The 20,263-nt window shown below is 35.7% G+C and overlaps 1 protein-coding gene across 1 annotated transcript in view; it reads right to left on the bottom strand.

The window, feature by feature from the left end:
• Positions 1–752: 752 nt before the first annotated feature.
• Positions 753–20,263, bottom strand: part of SV2C (synaptic vesicle glycoprotein 2C) — a 106,106-nt gene continuing 86,595 nt past the window's right edge. Inside the window, exons 10-13 of the mRNA XM_058043458.1 lie at positions 17,454–17,587; positions 15,901–16,104; positions 14,858–15,017; positions 753–5,188 (exon numbers count right to left, since the gene is read on the bottom strand). Of these exons, the coding sequence (XP_057899441.1) occupies positions 5,005–5,188; positions 14,858–15,017; positions 15,901–16,104; positions 17,454–17,587 (682 nt within the window). The 3' untranslated portion in view covers positions 753–5,004. The remainder of the gene's footprint in view (positions 5,189–14,857; positions 15,018–15,900; positions 16,105–17,453; positions 17,588–20,263) is intronic.

Genomic DNA, 20,263 nt, shown 5'->3' with positions numbered 1-20,263 from the left:
CAGCTAGAGTGGGATTAAAAAATAAAAAGGCACCCAATGATAGTGAATCTAAATATATTTTGCAGCACTTGCTGAAATTATTAGAAGAAACCAAATGAAGCTGATAGCAGCAAATGGACTGGTTGTAGACTATGTGAGGTTAAATGAAGGTAAGTGAGATCTGCAAGCATTTTAAGTTGATACTTTCCATTTAGTTCATGTTTTGAACTGAGTTCCAGATTTTCTGGCTAACATGTCTCTTCTAATATCACATTATTACCTGAACTATGTTTTACCTTGAAAGTACAAGCAGAAGTCTGTATTTTTATGCTGTGTTTTTTCAACTTGCAGCATTTGAAAGCACTAATGCAGGCAAATACCTAATATTTTACTGTAAGTTTAATGAACAAGAAGGCAGGAAATATAGAAAAGCAGCCTCTCAGATGTGTTTTCTTCTGGAATATGATTACTGAACATGTGTTTTCTTTCAAAACACCAGAGGATGTGGAACATTTCTGTTTTTACTTCTTGTGTCTTTGACCCCCTGAGTGCAAAGATTCATTTTTTAACATTACGATTGAAATTTCAATTGCATTTCCAGGTTATTAAACAGGAAACACGGCTTGTAGGTTGTATTAGTATGATATCATCTTGTTTAGGTAAAGAGGTGTAACTGGATGTAAACATTTTCCTCTGACTAATGAAGATTAATTTAAAACTCAGAATGGGAAGAAAGCTAAAGCCTAGCACACAGAGGCTGTCCATATGAGGGACTGAGGACTATATTACTTTGCTGAGAATTGGTATCCGACATTGTGCCTCAAGAGCAGTTACACAAAGATAAGGCTCCACAGTGGTAGATAAAAGAAAAAAAGAATACAGAATATAATTTTTCCTCCAAATGGAGCTGAGCTAGGTGCACAGGCAAGAAGATTCCCTTAAATCAGGAGATCAACAGGCGCTATTCTGAGAAGACACCTCTCCTTTTATTAGGTCAGCCTTCAGGTAAACGTGGAGCCTGGCTGTCTCAAAAGCTGAGATTCACCCACAGAAGGACTTCTAAAGCTTCTTTACGTACTGTTTTTAAAAGTTATAACCAAAATGCAAAAGATATGTAATGGAAATTCTTACTGAATGTCAGAAGCAGGTGAGAGAGTTTTAATTTTCTTTAAGGCTGGTCCCCCTAGCAAGAAAAGTAATTTGGAAAGCAGAGCTTGAGTTAGCAATCTTAACTTTGATCCATATTCCTAAAATGATAAAGGACAAGTAGACTACTGGAGCCATCAGGAAGGAGGCATAACTCTTTTTCATCAATGCTCATCTTTTGTACTACACAACTCTGTAAGGGAACTGGTAAAAATCAAGCTGAGAGGAAGAAGGTTTCCCAGTAGGTCATTAATTACCAATGTTGAGCGCTCCACCATGAACACCTATTCCTAGCTCCCTTTCTAGGAGCCTGTACTCAACAACCAATGCAGTGGTTCCCAAATGTTGTAGCACATGCTTCCAAGCAGCAGGATGCTAGCATGGACATAACCAGGCTGGTTAAAGAATACTAATACGATAAATAAGATGCTTTCAAGAAATTAGAGTCTGCTAAGTCAAGTTCTACTATAACACAACCTGTAAGGAGTGAAACTAATTCAAATAAAATTTCCTTGCCAAAAATGAAAACATGTGGTCTCTTTTGTGGACAGTTTCCAAATTTCAAAATATTTGACTGTTATGGTTAATAGCATTCTAAATGCCGTGAGTCTTATATGTTTTCAGGGGTCATTGTGCTTTTTGTCATTTCTGCTGTTGGGATGAGCTTTTTCAGCTGCACAGAAAAATCCTAGATGTTATATCCTACTTCAGTTTAGACTGACAGGGATTTCTAGTTAGCAGTCAGTCAGTTCTATGTCTGTGACAAATAAGAGACAAATAAGCAGTTTTGATTACATAGGTTTTATAACTGTAATACACAAATGCTATCAAGTTTGCTTCTGTCTGGTATATTAGGAATCTAGCCATGCCACTAAGTGATTCTCTGTGTGACATATAAGTGAATAGAGATAGAAAGAAAGTGCAGATCCTTCTGTTCAATATTTATTACCTGTGATTGCTTTGGAGGCTGCAAGAAAAGACAGAATTGCTGAAGACCAGTCAAATTACTTATAGTGTGAGTAACATTTGTGTTCAGATGTCCATAGATTTCTGTTCCTGTCTGTGGATTTCACCTATCTCACAAAGTTATTTATAATGTGAAATTACATTCACTTTTTTTGTCTTTATGAGATAAATCTTTACTGTGCTCAAGCAAAAACTATTGAATATTCAAACAACTTTGATGCTGGCATGCACACTAGCTCAAATCTGTTGAGCCAGCTAGCTTACCATCTGGGAAAATTCTAACTTTCAGTTTTGTTTCATATGTTGGAATTATTCTTGGTTTTTTCCTTTGTTCATCTCTTTAATTTACTTATTCTCCCAATTCCTACCCACTATTCTTTTTTCTTTTTCTACCTTAGAACATTATCATTCTGGACCATGCAGTGTCCATTTTTAAGAATCTCTGCTAATTCCTGTTGTTGCTACATGTCATTTCATCCAGACTTAATCACAGACCTATGATATAGTCAGGATTTATGTTAAGACCAACACTGAAATCAACATAATTTTACATGTTGGAGATTTTAGAATGTTAAACTTGAATCATAGCCCTCAAAAGCTGAACGCTATTTTTCTGTGACCCATTTCCTTCAAGCTGGTCAGAAGGTATGAAGTGCTGCATGTGAGTGTTACAGGAATTACATGCAGAGATGGACAGAATATACTACTGCAAGAGGACAGTGCAACACAAAGCAATATTTTACCATTGTTGTTGGTGTTTACTCCAAATATGTACAGAGGCTTCAGATTTCAAAATAACTTGTGCAGTATGTGCAAGTAGTTGAACATGTGCTACTAAAGAATGGCACAGAGAAAAATGGCTCAAATATAATATTAATTGTAGAAAACAGCCTTAAATAATATTAAGGCTATGATTGGTGGAAAAAAGGCCACAGATGCAAAACTAAGGCCAGAATTTTTTTCTAGACCTTAGTGAAATGAGTTCTTCCTCATTTATTAGCATAGTTTAGAAATTTAAGAGTCATGTCGAAGTCAGATTTAAACATAAAAATATTTAATCTCAAATATTTTCATCTCAACACTCCAAAATAACCACACTTGCTAAACTTTTTTTAAATGACCAACATCAAAATAATGTCCCCTAGTTTTCCATACTCACGCTGTTTAAATTCTGCCAATTTTCTCGTTTCATAGGAGAAAACAGCATCTTGGGCTAACACTTTTTGTGCTACAATGTGTAGCAGAGGCATTTGTTAGTAACTGAAAAAGTCACTTCTAAAATCAATAGATTAAACAGTGAACTATGAATATGTTGAATGATCTTCCTTTACTGATTCTTTCAATATGACAACGATGATGACTGATAAAGACTGCAGTGCCACATATTACTACCTAAATCCAAGTTCACATCTAAGAACAAGAGAAAAATCAATTAAAAAAGGTCTGGCTTATTATATGATGACCTTATTTGAAAGCTTAGTTGCTTGGCAATGATTCATCTATCTAATAAATGCTGTCAGACATAATTAGAAAAAAATACTGAATAAAATTTTCCATATGTTTTATAGAAAATTTGTTATTTCACACTTGAAACCGCAGATAGTTAATCAGCAAATATAAGTTGTCTTAGCTCCACTGAAAGCAAAGCAATTTTTTTCTCATTAGAGGATCTGCCTCTTTTCTTTGATGATTTTATAAATGTATCTGTATTAAATTTGTAATGCCGATTTTTTAAAGAGGTCCCATAACTTCTTGCATAGCGTTAGGACTGATGGGGAATTTTCCATAAATCAGCATAGAAAGAATGTATTTACTATCATTTGTTTTCCATCTATGCACTTGGTCTAATAAAAGCATTACTATTCCCTGCAGTCTTGCCATGGCTTATTTCTTAGTGGCTTTTCAAAGAGACATTTGAAAATATCAACTGGTCAGACATTTCTGGAACTATTAAAAATTAGCCGAGAAAATGGTTATATTAAGAAGTATAGAAACTATGAAAGTAATTAAGGTCTTTATTTATATAAATGCTAAATAAATCTCTGAAAGTATCATCCTTATAGTTCAATGGCCTGATTCTGCCTTTATTCTTACTAACAACAGCAAAACTATTTGCATTCATTCATTCCTGGAAGAAGACAAATTCACTGTTTTAAATGAAAAAAAAATCCAGATGCCACAAGTGAGAATAAAACAAAAGTTTTCTGGAGCATCAGCAGCAAAAAGTGACAATGTTAACTTTGTTATTCTCTCTGCTCCATACCTATATGGACCTTTAAATTCCCTGCAGTAGCTGTTGCCTTCTCCTCAGTCAGTAAGAGGTGCAGTTGGTAATCTTTGCTTAGATTGAATCTGCCTAAAAATGTTTCCCAAGGAAGAGTCATGGCCACTAGTTTTTATCACCTAAGCACAGCTGCAGAAGGTCACTGTTCCCAGTATTGATGCAATCAGTGGTGTTTCCTGATAAATGCTGCATGCATTGATACATTAACATTCCCTGCCCCAATACTGCTAAGTAATTGACTTGCACGTCTGTACTGTTACTGAAGCCCACAATGCCACGGCCAAATTTAGCATGTGTTTTTGAAATAATCTGACTGCTTGCATTTTAAATATCTAATTATCAGTATGGTTTTTACCTTCTTGGATATGTCACCAAAACTGTAGTAAGAGGTAGCTTCGCACTTCAAAGTGAAATGGGTTTGAATAACAAAGTATGCAAGCAAACAAAAGTGAAATTTAAAACTTTCATACAGAGGTTGCTAAATCTCTGCTACTCCAAAATATCTTTTGGGTTTGATTTCTGACATTTGAGCACTCTACTGTGTGTTGAGAATCTGAAGCCTTTGCACCATCAGTCAGGAGAATGACATTTGTACAAAGAAGAAAATAAATAGTGAATGTTTTTTCCAGTTACATCAACACCTGGGTTCTTGTATCAGGAAGCCGAAGTCCTACCAGACCTCCACATACTAGAACAGTAGAAGCAAGGAGAATAGGGATTGCTTTGGTGATACCAACAAGGGAACCAAATATTAGGTTTCCAAGTACAGCTGCAGCTTTGCATAGTGCATTCAGAAAGCCAAAGCCTGTTGCCCTAGAAGAGAAAACAAAAGAAAGTTAAAATACAGGTGAAAGAGTAACACCTTTGAGACACATCCTCAGTGCAAATAAATCAGTACAGTCCCAATAGCTTAAAGAAAATTTATGCCAATAAGGATTCTGTGCTCATATTCAGTGCTCTTATTTGGAATGAGAAGTTAAAGCTCAGCTGCTACAGTATTTCATTGAGGCAACTAATTTTTCTGCCTCAGGGATCAAAATGTGAAATGAATGACTGAACGGGTGAGTTTGCACCTCTGGAGTTGAACATGGAACTTGCAAATGGAAATTCAGTACAACTTAAATGGCTACATTAGGAGAGCAGACATGTCAAGTAGCTCCCAAAGGAGAACTGCTTTGTCATCTGTGTGATGATTATTAATCAGAATTAAAGGATGATCATCTTAGGGTACTGAATTAAAACTGAGTTTCTTACAGGTGGTACACACGTCAAAACAGTGCTTTTTCAAAGGCTAATGAGACTTCCAGTATTAAAATAAATGTTTATCTCTTAGAGGTAAAGAAGATAAGGTATAAAAAAATCTGTTGAGTGAAAGAGGTATCTGAGAAACTTTGGACAAAAGGAAAAGGAAACAGACTGCCGAGAGAAAGTATGACACCCATAATTCAGGTGGAACCTTGCATTAGAGTAATGTGATTTTAGTAGTCTGAAGTATTTTTATTATTTTGTAATTCTTGCATATACGTCTTATGCAAACTACCACAATTTAAATTGTGTTTTGACATGACTGTATGATTCATTGATGCAGGAATAAGCTTGCCCTACCAAAAGTTTCCTAACAAAGATGTCTGTGTCATGGTAGAATGTGTAACATTTGTCAGCTCTCTTAGAAATTCAAGAAAATAGTTGTTCTAATTTTCAGACAAAATATTTCTTGCTTGTACTGCAATTAAAAGCCCTAGTCTAAACAAGAGGAATTAAGAGAACTGCTAGTTTTCTAAGTGACTTAAAAGACTCTGCTTATTCTACTGAAGCACCTGTGAGCGAAAGGAAGAACTCTTATACTCAGATGTAGACTGAAATCCTGAGAAATTTGAAAAGCTTCTACTGGGGCTACTAAAGAGGAGCCAAGAGAATCAACTTGAAGTAAGAATACTTGACTCCAGCTGAGAGCAAGGATACAGTGTATCAATGCTCTTTGCAGAACAGATTTTTGTTTTTGAAAACAGCAAACAATTATATCAAGGCATGAGAGACCCTCTGTCTGAAGCAACTGATCGACCTGGCCACAGCCCAGAGTGTCAGAGTCCACCTCCTCCGCTCCTTGGCAGATCTGTACCTCAATAGTGTAGATCACCTAAGCCTTTTGGTGTCATGCTTCCAGGCTGTATGTCTGGGGAGTGGTAAAGGCTTCAGTCTGGCAGAGGCGACCAGGATATAGTGGCTTTCAGCACTGTCCATGCCCTGTCCGGGATACTGTGCTTCAGAACAATACCAGTCACAGTATATTTGAGGACCCTTCATCAAAAGAATGATGACTAGGTCTAGATCTTTCTTGTATATTCCTAAAATACTTTGGTTTGCTCTAAGAAACATAATTCCATCATTCTAGTTAACCCACAAAGTCAGCTCCACAATCTGAACAACACTTGGAGTGTTCCCTTTTGAAATAATGGAGGCTTTCCTTTTGAATTCTTAAATAATTTAAAAGAATGTCTGCATGTCTTAAGACATGTAATGTACTAATTAATACACCTTCAAATAGTTTTTTTCCATTACATTAAATATTAATTTTCTATTGTTGCAGGCCAAAGTCAGTTCCCTTACATAAAATACTGTAAAAGTAAATTCAGAAGAGTTGACAGTGCTCTACTGTTAGCTTTGTGTATTATGTCTTTTCTGAATCTGGGACAAAACACAAATTACTTTTTTTTTTCTGGATGATTATATATTTATGTCAGACTATTAGTCTGACAATATGTCTCTTGCACCCCCTAGCAGTATTTTAATCTCTGAAATGTCTAATATTTAGCAAAGAAATCACTGGTTTTTCTGAAGTAAGCACAATTCCTCTTTGTGTAAAGCATGGCATCCATCCAGACAGTGCATGACACTAAGTATTGGCAGTATCAAAGGAAAAGGAGACAGGTCATTTCTACAGCAGAGTAGAAACTATCCAAATAATCTGTGGGAAAAAACAAGTAGAAGAGATCTAGGTATGTCTCTTACATGTTGAAAGTCTTTATTTACTTGTTTTACATGTATTTGATTGAGCCTGCAGTACTTTTACAAAACACATAGTGCCAAGGAAACCTAAACATGCACATCCTGGACATAACAATTTTGAAAATGACAGGTTCTTCCCTCTGGCAGCCAGGACCCCCAAGGCCCGCCAGAGAGCACATTGCTGAGAGCAGCAGATGAGGAAACTTGGGGAAGTGTTGTGTTTGGAAATTTCTGACAGATAAACATTTGCAGCAGCTCCTTGAAAATATCTTTTTCAAAGGAGAAGCGAGCAAGGTAAAACATTCCCATTCTAAGTACGCCCTTTGGAGAAATGGGTCTGAAGGAGGAGCATGAGATACACTGAAGGAAGCAGAGAAGAGCATCCTACTGGAGTGAATTTCCAAAGCCTAGGAGAAAATAAGCAGATGTCTAGCATGGCAACATTTGTGCTCCAGGGACATATAAAGACCAAAATATCTGGAGGAATATGACCCAGGATGTGGTGTAGCTACTGAGAGGGAAGGAGCCCAAACCGGTGGATCTTGTAGGGTTCACAAATCACAGAGTGGGTAAGGTTGAAAGGGGGCACAGTGAGTCACCTCGTCCAACCTCAAAGCTCAAACAGGGTCATTTTAGACCAGCAGGTCTGTCCCCAGCCTGCACTGGTTATTCTTCCTGAGGTGCAGGACCCTGCATTTGCCTTTGTTGCATTTCATATGGCTCTTCTCTGCCCACATCTCCAGCCTGTCAAGGTCCTTCTGAAGAGCTGCACAAAGCATGCAGGTAGGCAGGAGATTCCTGAGGAAAGGGCTTTGTTAAAATAGACAAGCAGGAGTAAAGAGGTTAAAGATAACACAACTAGACTGGAAAACCAAGTTTATGTGATAGGATAACAAGAGATTGCAGCTATTCTGAAGAACTCAAGGGAAGAAGGAAAGGAAAAGAGTCAGAATGGTTCTAATGTCAGCCTCATTTATGAACCTAAAGTTATGGTGGTGACTGGTTGTGATCAAAGTCTGCACATAAATATGATTTTCTTGGTTGTCAATGCTAATGTAAAATCAAACTTAACGCCAAGTAACAGTAACAGAAAAAAAGCCCACAGAAAAACTAGACACCTAGTCATCAACAGCCTCAGTATATTCAGAGATACCAGAACTCCCCAAAGAATACACAGATCCAGCTAAAACAAATTCGGATAGATACAGGCAGGAAATATTTGGAAAAACAATAGCACGGAACATATGGGGATGTTTTACTTATGTTTAATGTTGTTTTATACTACCTTATAAAGAAAGGTAAGCTGTTTCATAGAGGTTAGCTGCTTATGTCAACTAGTTATGACAGTGGTCTGAATACAATTTTCTGAGCAATTTGAACCATTTCTTTTCATGTTCTGATTTCTCCAGATGCCACTGTTCTTTGGATCTACTATTGATTATATAACCAACATTACTATATCAGATTCTAAAGTAATTTTGTAGTACATACAATACTTCTTCTGTCTGAACAAAATAAAAATTTTTTTTGCACTTAAAAACCAATTCTGTTAGTAAAATGGACTTACTGAATTTTGCTGATTGTAAGGGGTTTTTATTAGTCTAATCCCATTCATATTATCAAAACATAAACAAATCAAAGTAAGAAAAAGTAAGCTTATTTTATTGCCCTTAGCTGTCCTGATAATTAAAAAATTAACAACCCAGAAGAAGTTGAATCTTTTAATCTTTAAGCAGATTTCAGTCATGTCCTTTTGCCTAAAATAAGCGTGTAATTGGCATGAACAATAAGATTTTAACAAGCTTAGAGTAAGTTGTTGTTACGACCTGTACCTGAAAAGCATTGTCACTGTTTAATCCTATACCTTCATACCCTTCAATTTTAATAACGTGTTTGAATGTGTTTGTACTTACAGTCAGAATAAGGTGTCAAACCATTATGGAGCCCTAGGTGTAGCAAATTCAGACTGCCTGCTTTTTTAGAACATCCTTCTTAGAACAGTGTTTGTGTTTAAAACTCTTGAAAATCTGTATTAATTCATGCTTTTATAACTAATTCTTCTGAATCCAGGGAAATAAAAATAGCCAGGAAATAAATATGCTGCAAATCACACATGTGTATGACTACAGTCTCTTGCAGCATTAGTACAGTAGTCTCTGTTACAATGTTTGAGGAAAGTCCAAGAGTATCAGCAAATGATTAAAGTTAAGTGATGTATCATCCTAGCATGATGAACAAATTAAGTGAAAAATCCCAAGGGAATAGCACCATTTATATGTGCTCCCATTTTCTTTGTGTTGATCCATTATTGGACAAACATTTGCACAAAAATGTCATGTTGACTTCATGAGTAATCCTCATTACTAGTGAAGGGAGACCAGTCATAAGTAGCAAGAATCCTTTGTCCAGCTAGAGAGTTCAGTTAAGTCTTTCAGGGACATCAGTAAGAAAATGCTGGTTAATCAATTTGGGATTGTCTTAAAAAAACCCCAGACACAGAATTTAGTATTGATAGGCGAAAAATGCAAATGTCTTTAATAAAAATGTCAGCATGAAGAGAAAGCTGGATGTTACTGAAAAGGAATTTTCCCCAATGTATTTTACTTCTGCTGTTGAGAAAGCTGTGACAAAGAAAAATGCTTAGCTTCCTTTCATCCAAGGTCCACATAAAAATGGCAAGAGTCCAAACAGTTAAAAATAGAGGGATTATCCAAGTCTTTAGATTAAAAGAGCTTGTTTCCTGATTGCCACATATGTTCCTTCTTAGACCAGGTGCTTGTATTCCTACATAAAGTACTTCAGATCCACTTTTCCACTGCTGATAAAGCATCTAAAAACTTCATTGTCCTGTGGCAGAGTGCTACTAAATGTGTAGCACAAATATTTGTTATCTATCTTGCCAGAGCAATTTACAAAAATGGCAAGTTACAACAAAATGTTGTTAGAATTGACAATATGTAAGGAATTAAACTGAGTATCCAAATGTTCTATGGACAATTTTCCATGCCCAGATATTTTCATATTCTCTTAAAAAATTAGTACAGAACCACATATCATGTTCATGGCTTGATCAATTATAGTGCTTAGTGTGCAAGTAAAAGTGTGGAATTTGCCTTCCTTCCTTGGACTACTGCAAAAGGCATTGGTGTGGCAGGTCATGCCTTAAGAACTTTAAAATTTCAGCAAAATGTAGTTGAGCTATATCCACAGGATGAGAGTAGAAAATAGCTGTGAGGAAATCTACTGTAAGTCAATTACTGCTATTATGACTCAAAAGAATGTCTCTTCTTTTTCTTTCTCTTCATCCACATCAATACAAACTTGGAGATAATATTTATTACTTGTGAGAATAATATTTATTTTTCTGAGCATAGATCCTAAGGGTTCAAGAAGTGAAAAAATTAAAAATCATGAACTGAAGATAGACTTATTCCTTAATTATGGCCAAACTGTTACGAACTTTTTTTCAGAGGCATTTAAAAAAGGGAAAACAGGATGACTTAATTTTATAGATGACCTTGAATTCTAAGTATTCCTGGACAAGATTCAAACCCAGATCTATGGCAGCCATAGAAAAATGATGAATTGTTGGTTATCTGCTGCAATCTGATTTATTCTCTATGTGGAAGTTGATCTATTTCTATTCCACGTTCTATTTAGGTTTTAGTTATTTCTTGTATCATCTTCCTAATGAGAATCTTGGCTTATAATGCTGGTGCTTCCCAAGTTCACAAGAAGATACTTACCATTTATGTGAAAGTAAGAATTGCTTTTTAAAGTAATAAAAACGTCCTAAGGTTCCTTCTTCAGAGAACTTAAGCTTTCTTCCAACCTATATTTTTATTACAGGCAGAGCTGAGGAACTGTGTAGTGTTATTGCAGGCCCCTTGGGCACACACATTACGACACAAGCTGTAATTACCTCATCACATAATATTTTTTTTCCGCATCACTCTGCCAATGCAGAGAACAAAGAGGGCTTGAGGGTAAAACATAGAGGTAGTGAAGAAAACTTAGTTTCCCTCATCTACTAGAGAAGTTAGAAGATGCACTGTGAATAAGATTGGGAACTGCACAATGAGAAAACAGTTTCATGGTTAAGAGAGTGGAGTGCTGTCAGAGGAAAGGATAAAATCCCTACTCCTGTCGCAGAATTTGCGTATGATGCAAGCAAGTCCCAAAAAACCAACAAAATGGTCTTTAAGCACACATTTCCTATTTTCTAGGTGCTCAGCTTTGCACCTTCAGGTTTATGCTGCTGGAGTGCTAGGCACCTATGGCTGTATTGAAGTTACACTTTCAGCCAATTCCTCCTTCTAAAATGCTCAGTGACTGTAATTTTTGGCGTCACACACTCCAGCCTACAGATTTCTTCTCCTGATGGATGGCAGAGTCCATTAAGAATATAAAGTAAAGAGAGGTAAGATAAGAGACAAGAGAAAATAGAAGTTCTTTATATTCTTGAGCTGTATTGATTTACTTGCTTGTTGGAAATCACTAGCTAGTTTATATCTAGCTATCATGGGTGTCTTTTAAAATTTGTGTATTTAAAAGTTTAAAAAATGGTAGGATATTATCAAAATATTATTAATTACTTCATCTAGAAGACAGAAACACACTTATGACCAACATTAGTAACATTATTTTCCATTTGAACACAACTTCATCATTTGCCTGAGAACCATTTGAAATTTATACATCCTCTAATATCTATTACAGCAGTTGTACAAACCAGCTGATGCTTTATGAAGAACATGAAAGCAAAAGCTAACCTAAAATAACATAAAATTTGGCAGTACTCATCAAGAAAGTAGGACAAACTATGTAGTTACCTCAATTCCAGGGATGAGTAAACTAAAATGTAAATATATTGATGAGTGTGAATTTATACAGAATCGAAATCTATCAAGATTTTGAAGCAACTATAGCTGATGAAGAATAAACTGAAATGTGTACCCTGTAACACATAGACTGCACATTGCCAAACTGTTTACCACACTCCTACCTGGCTAAAAGCCAGTATGATCCCTAAATACCTAGAATACAATTTATTAAACCTTTCATATTATACTGCATGACACCAGCAAAGCCCCTGCAGTTCAACAGCTGGCTGGTCTGCAAGAGGAGGAAAAGGAGGGGCTACCCAGTCCAGCCTCTTGTGCGTGGTGGCATGAAGTGGCCTCCTTCCACCCATCTACCTTTGAGCCCGACCTCCAGCTACCCTTTGCTGCGCATTTGTGCTCATTTCACTGACAGGCTGTAAGAAAATAGTATTAAACACTGACAGAGTGAGCAAGGTATTTGTGCTTAGATTCCCTTTACAGGAGAATCTGGAAGCCAGTTTCAGGACCAGATTCACTCTGGAATTTGTTTTGCTTTTGCTTTGTAGCAAAAGAGAATATCATCTTAAGTATGAAGGATTTTACATGAAAAAACAGATTAGGAAGCTTCATGTTCCACAAATGCTGAGAAAGGCTGTTCATCCCTACAGTTACTTGCAGAAGCTGGAAATTCCCAGCAAACTGTGGCAAGCTGTGCCTGGTTATGGAGATCACAGGAATCTGAGAAGGAAACCCAGGACTATGAGAGGCGAGCAATGCTGGTTGTTAAACTGCATCTAGTCTGGATTAAAAAAAATAAATTATCAAACAAAAATTCTTGTAAGCAAGTTATTTGAGTCCCTGAAGGTATTAATTTTCAAAAAGTTCTACGAAATAAGAAGTAGCTTTGCCCGTCTACAAAAAATCTTGAATTGGTTGTTTACTCATAACCAAGCCGGCAAAAAGTGGCAGTCATGATTCCATCACTATCAGAACATCTGGAAAAAAGTCTCATCAAAAGCCTATGTCAACAATGTCTTTCCAGGCACAGGTACATTTACCCATCAGCCTTTTTGTACTGATAATTCAAGGGGACAAGTTTTTTCTCTGATTTGTTGCAAAAACCAACTCAGCTTTAATTAAGCTTCTGTTTCTGGACAGTAATTCCGGCATACAAAAGATTTTTAAATAGAGAAAAGTTGAGTAAGAAATTGCTGTAATCCCAAAGCTAGTAGAATCTATGAAAAACAACCATTTGTAGATACAACTACAGATGCCTTAACACCTGTATAGATATATATAGATAAATATCAGTTAAATTATTTTTATGATTCCTAGTAATGATTTTTTTTCTATTAACAGCAATGGCTTTTCCAATTATTTTTCTTTATTACATTTTAGGAAATATGTGGCTATTACATTCAGCAATACCCAAAAGATGGTCATTTCTACAGGATATTTATTAAAATTATTTCATAGCATTTGGATGGTGGAAGTATTCTTGCCAGAAGAGTAATTTCCTGAGGTGTATTAAAAATACCAGCAATATTGAAGCTCAGTGCCTGGGATTCATAAATAGACTGGTGTCGTTACTTGATATAATTACAGCTGTGGACATCAATTTCTTGTCTGAAGAAGCACATAATTTTAAAATGACAATGAAAGGAAAACAGGGAAGCCAGTCTACACTTTTCTAAATCTCTTCATGGACAACATTAAAGACAAGGTAACTCCTTTCAAAGAAATTACACTTGCCAGTAAGGCATCATTCATTTATAAACTGGAAATATTTTTCACTGCATTTCAAATATCCAGTGGATGACATCATAATTAGCACTGCAACAGGAGAAAGGACACGATGTCCTTTTTAAGGAATCTGGGAAATTTTACTTAAATATTTTTAGGGATTTGAGAGGGGGGAAGTATTAAAGTCATTTCAAGATAGCACAGCTTTTACATTTTTGCACTCCCCTTACAACAGAGTATGACTCAACAGTTCTTCCTTCAGTCCATGAAGTGGCGTAAGGTCAGGATTAAAAAGTGCCCTGTATCCAAAAAAGCCCCAAACTATGTTATCTAGCAGCAATGCAGGATTTGAAAATTGTCCTGAGATTTCCTGCAAGAGCCCTGAAGAGTCAAAAGCAGTGCCCAAGGTAATTTTTACCCACCTAGTGTACACTCCTAGTGGCCCCGCATACAAATTCACGGCAGACTGATCAGCAGCACAGCGTGGTTCAGACAGTGATTTTTATCATGATTCCCACCACTTCACAGTCAACAGACAAATGCAGCTGTATTTCTGGTTTGGACCAACTACTGCCCTTTTATACAGTTAAACTACTGGAAACTCAAAGATACTCCATTATTGTTTTCAGAAATACTAGCTGTGTTTTAAATGAGAGTAGCTGTTAGACCTTCTGCTTTCAAATGAAACTACATTTATGGTATTTTCCTGATTAGGAGATATTTCATGCAAATACATACTAAGTTGCTCAAAACCCCTCATTGTTTCCCTTCACTTTTCATAGGACAAATTATTAATTTGGCCCTCTCAAAACACCACTAACTCCATAAGGCCCATGTAAAATAATTTCTATTTGCCATTTCTGCTGGTACATAGTTTCAGTGAGTTTATGTGAGATGTAACTGCACATACCTTCTGTCTGTAGGATACAGCTCCACAGTAATAACATCTAGAGAGTTCCATGCTGAGATGGTGAGGCCATTGTAGAGGCACAGCATACCTATCATCATGGATTCGCTGGTCCCAAACCACAGGAAAAAACAGCTGATGCCAGAAAGAACCATGGAACCACCTAGGTACAAGGCAGGTGAAACAAACATGTAGTGGAGTTGTATATAAAGAATAACCTTTGTTTTGCCTTATATTTCTATGCACACAGTGTAGCTAAATAAGTGACCCAAATATTTGAGTTAAAAACCAGAGACCTCCTCCACTGGTAAGGCCAGACAGAAAGACAAACGTTGAAGAAAGAAGGTCACAGAAAAAGATACGACTTCTCACATATATCACAAAGCATTAAGCTGGAAGCCTCTTTGAATTCCCAAAGCAAGATGCCTGAGCAAAACTACTCCCATTATTCTTTGTTCATCATCTTTTGCTATTACATGAAACATGTTCATATATTATAATAAAAATGCTGTATTTATTTTCTTGTATTTATATAGAGATATTGTCCTAGAAAATAATGACAATTAACTACGACATAGTTATTTAAGGAAATTGAAAACAGATTTCTCATTGTAGACAATCCGCAGGAGATACCTTTCAACTGTGTTCCTATGCAAAATAGCTGACAGACAAAGAACAGCTGATACTATCCAGGAGCTACTCCACTAGCTAAGGGTCACCTGTGCACACCTTTCCTTCCTTTATATCAGCTGAGATAAACCAATGGTCATCAGTCTCCAAAATCTCATTCTAGATGCCTAGAATTTAGAATTTAGACCATGGTCTTGTAATATCTGTGGAAGAGCAACTACAGGTGGCCACAGGTCCCTTTTTTCCCTAGAGTTTCAAATCTGGGGGCTTTTAAAAATAGTATTTATGATGGCACATAAATGACAGCACATAAATGACAAATCCACAGAAAGAACGCTTTTCATTTCTCTAGCCAAATTCCTTGAAAAGAGGACATGTTACTTTTGATGTTCCCTGTACCAAAGTGAAGCCCCTACCTAGCATCGTTAACCGTCCTATTCTATCCATCAGGAGAGCAGACACAATATTTCCTGGTAACACTGCCAAAGTTCCCAGGAAATTAACAAAGTAGATCCAGTAGGCACTGTAGTCATCATCAAAAGAAATCTGGCATCCTGTCCTGACGTGAAAAAATGTGCAATTTATCAATTCACTGTCAACAAATTTATACTGCTCGAGATCTGTGGAAAGAAGAAAAAGAATAATTTCAGCTAACAGCCAACTCCATGTGCAACTTTTGATTAAAAACATTTCAAATTCAAGCAAATGTAATGACAACTTGGAGCTTTCACAGCTATGCAAAAAGGGCACCTAGTTGCTGCTGGTAATTTTGATAGTTTTTATCTTACTAGAAAAATTTGCAAAGCTCTTGAAAAGGACCAGCTAAAGCCTGGAATTAGGAAGTTATAGTACTGTATGTTACCCTGGCTGGACTGTATTTGGTTAAGGCCTTTCAGCACCAGCTGGTCTTGCATAAAATGTGCTAGGTATCTGCAAGTTTCTATGACTCAGTCTTTCTCAGTATCAGGCCTACTATTTCCTGATGAGACTGTCAATTGTGGTCATTTTGGTTTGACTTCCTTTAAGGAAATATTCCCATGGAATTTAGTTTAAACTGATTTTTGTTTCTGAGAAGGCCTCATGGTCTTCAGCTTGTCCATAGATGAGTTACTCTACATAGTTGATTCTTCTGACAATACCATTCCAGAGAACTATCCCTGAATTCCTTTTATTTTCCCATTCCTTTTGTCAGCCTTATAAACGTGAACCAAGAACACCTTCCTTCCACATTGAAGTCATTGCTTGCTCTGAAACCCAGGTCTGTTACTGTTATGACTGCTGTAGTTACAGGAAAGTGGGAAGAAGTGCCCCATCTTTTCAACAAGCTTAGTTGGCCATGTTCTACTTTCAGTTATGTTTTATTAAACTGGAAAAAAAGGAAGTCTTCTGTTTAAACATATGAAAATATACAATACTTAGGAGATTGAGAATGAATATAGACCAGGTAATTTGGATTCTATACTCCTGCCACAGCAAGCAGAGTGAACAAAGCATTTCACCAGACCCTTTTGCACTAAATAAAAATACACTAGTTAAAGCTACCAGTAAAATGGGAAATGCATTTTCTTTTCTCCAGACTGAATCTCTTCAGAGATGGTTGAAATCAAAGATGAAAAATAAATCACTTATTATGTGAATAAAATAAATAATTCATTTTCTGAGGCAATATTAGGCCTGCAGTATCTCTTGTGCAGTGAGATCCATTCACTTCTCTGTTGTAACAAGCTAGCTGTTTTTTTATAAACTATTATTCATATTCACATTATTATTATTATTATTATTATTATTATTATCATTATCATTATAATTATCATTATCATTATCATTATCATTATCATTATCATTATCATTATTATTATTATTATTTTACAAGAGGACTTCTTGTATGTCTTATTAGAAATCCAGAAATTGTAAATGTAAGATGAAAACATGCAGCTGACCAATGGGCATTTGAGGCTGTTTCTCATACCTGTGTTGTAGAAGGTGGTATTCACGAAAGTACAGTTCCTGAAGTATGTGTTCAGTGAAGTGATGTCTTCAAAAACACAGTTCTTAAAAAGTGAGTCTTCAAAGGTTACTGATTTAAACTTCATCATAACAAACCTGCCCAATGCAAAGAATTGCTGTCAATTTACCTTCATAGTTTTGAAATAGCAACAGATGCAGCTTTTTAGATCTAAAAAACCTCAATCCCAGTAACAATGGTTCCTTTGATGCATTTTGCAGATGTGATTAATGATTAATTCATTCTAGAATACTATTGCTCAGAAGAATTAGCAAGACAAGTAACACCATGCAGTTACTGGCCCAAATTGGTAATATAATTTATTTGATAATATTTCTGTTGTTACTTGTCTTTAATCATCAATCAAAACCAATGTCATGAAATTCAGGAGATAGCCTTGTAAAATCACAATTGCTAGTAATTTGACATTACATCTGGAAACAGGGAGATCATGCTTCAGCTATTCAGTCCCTGTTGAATAAACAAACACTAGCTAATACCAACAAGCTGAAAATAAAGAATTTTTAAAAGAAACTTGATTTGTCAGAAGAACATACTAGTTACTGGGTTAGGCTCAAATGCAAAACACACTGGTGTTAAAAATTGTTTTCACCAATGGCTATAACATGAATAAAAAGTTACATTGCCAGTTACACAGCTAGACATCTAACTGTAAGTATGTCATTAATTCTGTGTCTATGGTTGCAATTATAATTATAATTACTATGTATATAAAACATAAAAAGTTTGCTATGTACATAAAACATAAAAAGGCAGCTTTTTTTATTTATGAACATCCTCCTTCCTACTGACTCTCATTTAACGGAGATTGTATCAAAATAAAAATAGAAAAATCAGTGACAAATTATATTACATACAGTGACTTTCTACCCCAACGTCACTAGACTAAAACAATGCTTTTTTGAGTATGACTTTTTTAGTAAAATTCTATCAAATAACATGATCATGCTAACATAAGCAACCTTAACAAATATGTGGAATAGCATCATTATTTTTGTGATGTCTTTTATTTCACACGACGGTGTGGAAAAAAAGGGCAGGTTTTTCTTCCAAACACAGATCCATCCTTATTCTAATCAAACCTAGTGTCACTAGCTAAGTATTATTCTTATAAGAAGAGTAATAGTAGGAATAGGAACACAAGAAATATGCTATCTACAAAGTAGTAGGAATTAAATTCTCTCATGAATAAATTTGTTGGAACCACATCTTTATGAGAAAGGAGAGAAAAAGCTAGTATTTATCACAGTAAGTGACTTACTAACTAATGAATTCTTTTTTTGTATTGGTCAGAAGAATTGTGTTTTCAGCCCATTAGTTTTAGTCATTATATAATTTCTCATTTGTGACAGATTGATTAAAATCACGCTGGAGTTAATCCTTATCATTTTTCATACAGCACTTTCCATTCTAAAATGTAGACTAGTTCCAGAAGAGAACAAAGAAAATATAGTGACTAGATTAGTCAGTTAAAACAAAAATGACAGAACTACGTGTTCTACATTCTTCTGATGCACTTTTTACCTTCGTACAGGAACTATGTGACTACATTAAAATTGGTGTCACAATGATTTGAATTAAAACCCAACAGAAAAGCAATGTATTAAAGACAAGTATTGATGGATCTTCTCATTAAGAAAGAACATGAAGGAAACAGTGAGATTGAAGGTGAGTAGGGTATTGAAACATTTATGAAGCAAGGATATCAAATGGGTTCATATCTCCTGGAAAATGTTTTGTGAATCCCAAATAAGTCTCAGAGGCATATTAAATTTGCACATTTGAAAGAGTACATTACTGATTTACCATAAATTAATGCTAGATTTAGTGTTTCACAAGAATATTCTGTTTAAATTGATAAAACCTCAGTTACAGACAGTTCTCTGATTTTAGGAGAACATCTATATTCTGGAAAGGAGTGGGACTTGGAAGCTATGGCTAGGTTGAAAATTAAATAACAGCTATTTTTTTCTTCAGTACATAAACATTTGACTATATCAAAAATCAAGCACTACTACTACTACTAAATAATCACAAAATCAATTTTATTCACTTAAATATAGATTTTCATATGGAAATAATAATTACTTATTATCATGACTTCCAGCTGACCATTCACATGGTTGGTGTGTACATTTCTTAATAGAAACCAGATATCTAAACCAGCTGTGTTTAATTTTCCCCTAAGTTATCTAGTTATTTGTGAAGTCCCGATATAGCCTTAATATATTTGCCTTTGGCTAAAAAAATCACAAAAGGCATTGCCAGGGTAGTGTTTCCCATTTCAGAGCTGTTCATGCTTTTAATGGGTTTACAGTAATGTTTAGCTTTCATTTTTCTGTGGTAAGATCCTAACCTCTCAATGTTCAGTCTGTTCACAGAAGTGTCTTTCATAAAAAAGAAAAAAAGAAAAAAAAGAAGCAGCAGCAGAGATGAAAGTACATCTTTGCCCAGCCCCCTACAATATACTGCATATGTTGGATCTGAAAACTTTTGAATCCCACTGTGAAAGGAAGTAAAACTGACGTAGGCTTTATGGTCTGTTTTGCAGGAAGACGAGGAAGCTGGGTTTGCATGGTGGATTCTCACACAGGAACCACAAGGGCATGTACATTTCTTCCCATGCTCATGAGTCATAAGAAATTTAGAACAGAAATAAATATTTACTAAAAGGTAACAAAACCGTCTATCATTACCTCATGTTAAAAAATGGGTTATTAGGATGAGCTTTAAAACATGCATCTGTTTATTCC

Source organism: Melospiza georgiana, chromosome Z (assembly GCF_028018845.1).
Source record: "Melospiza georgiana isolate bMelGeo1 chromosome Z, bMelGeo1.pri, whole genome shotgun sequence".
Classification (NCBI taxonomy): Eukaryota; Metazoa; Chordata; class Aves; order Passeriformes; family Passerellidae; genus Melospiza; species Melospiza georgiana.
The sequence above is the reverse complement of the archived record's forward strand: the minus strand, read 5'-3'. Positions and strand labels throughout refer to the sequence as shown.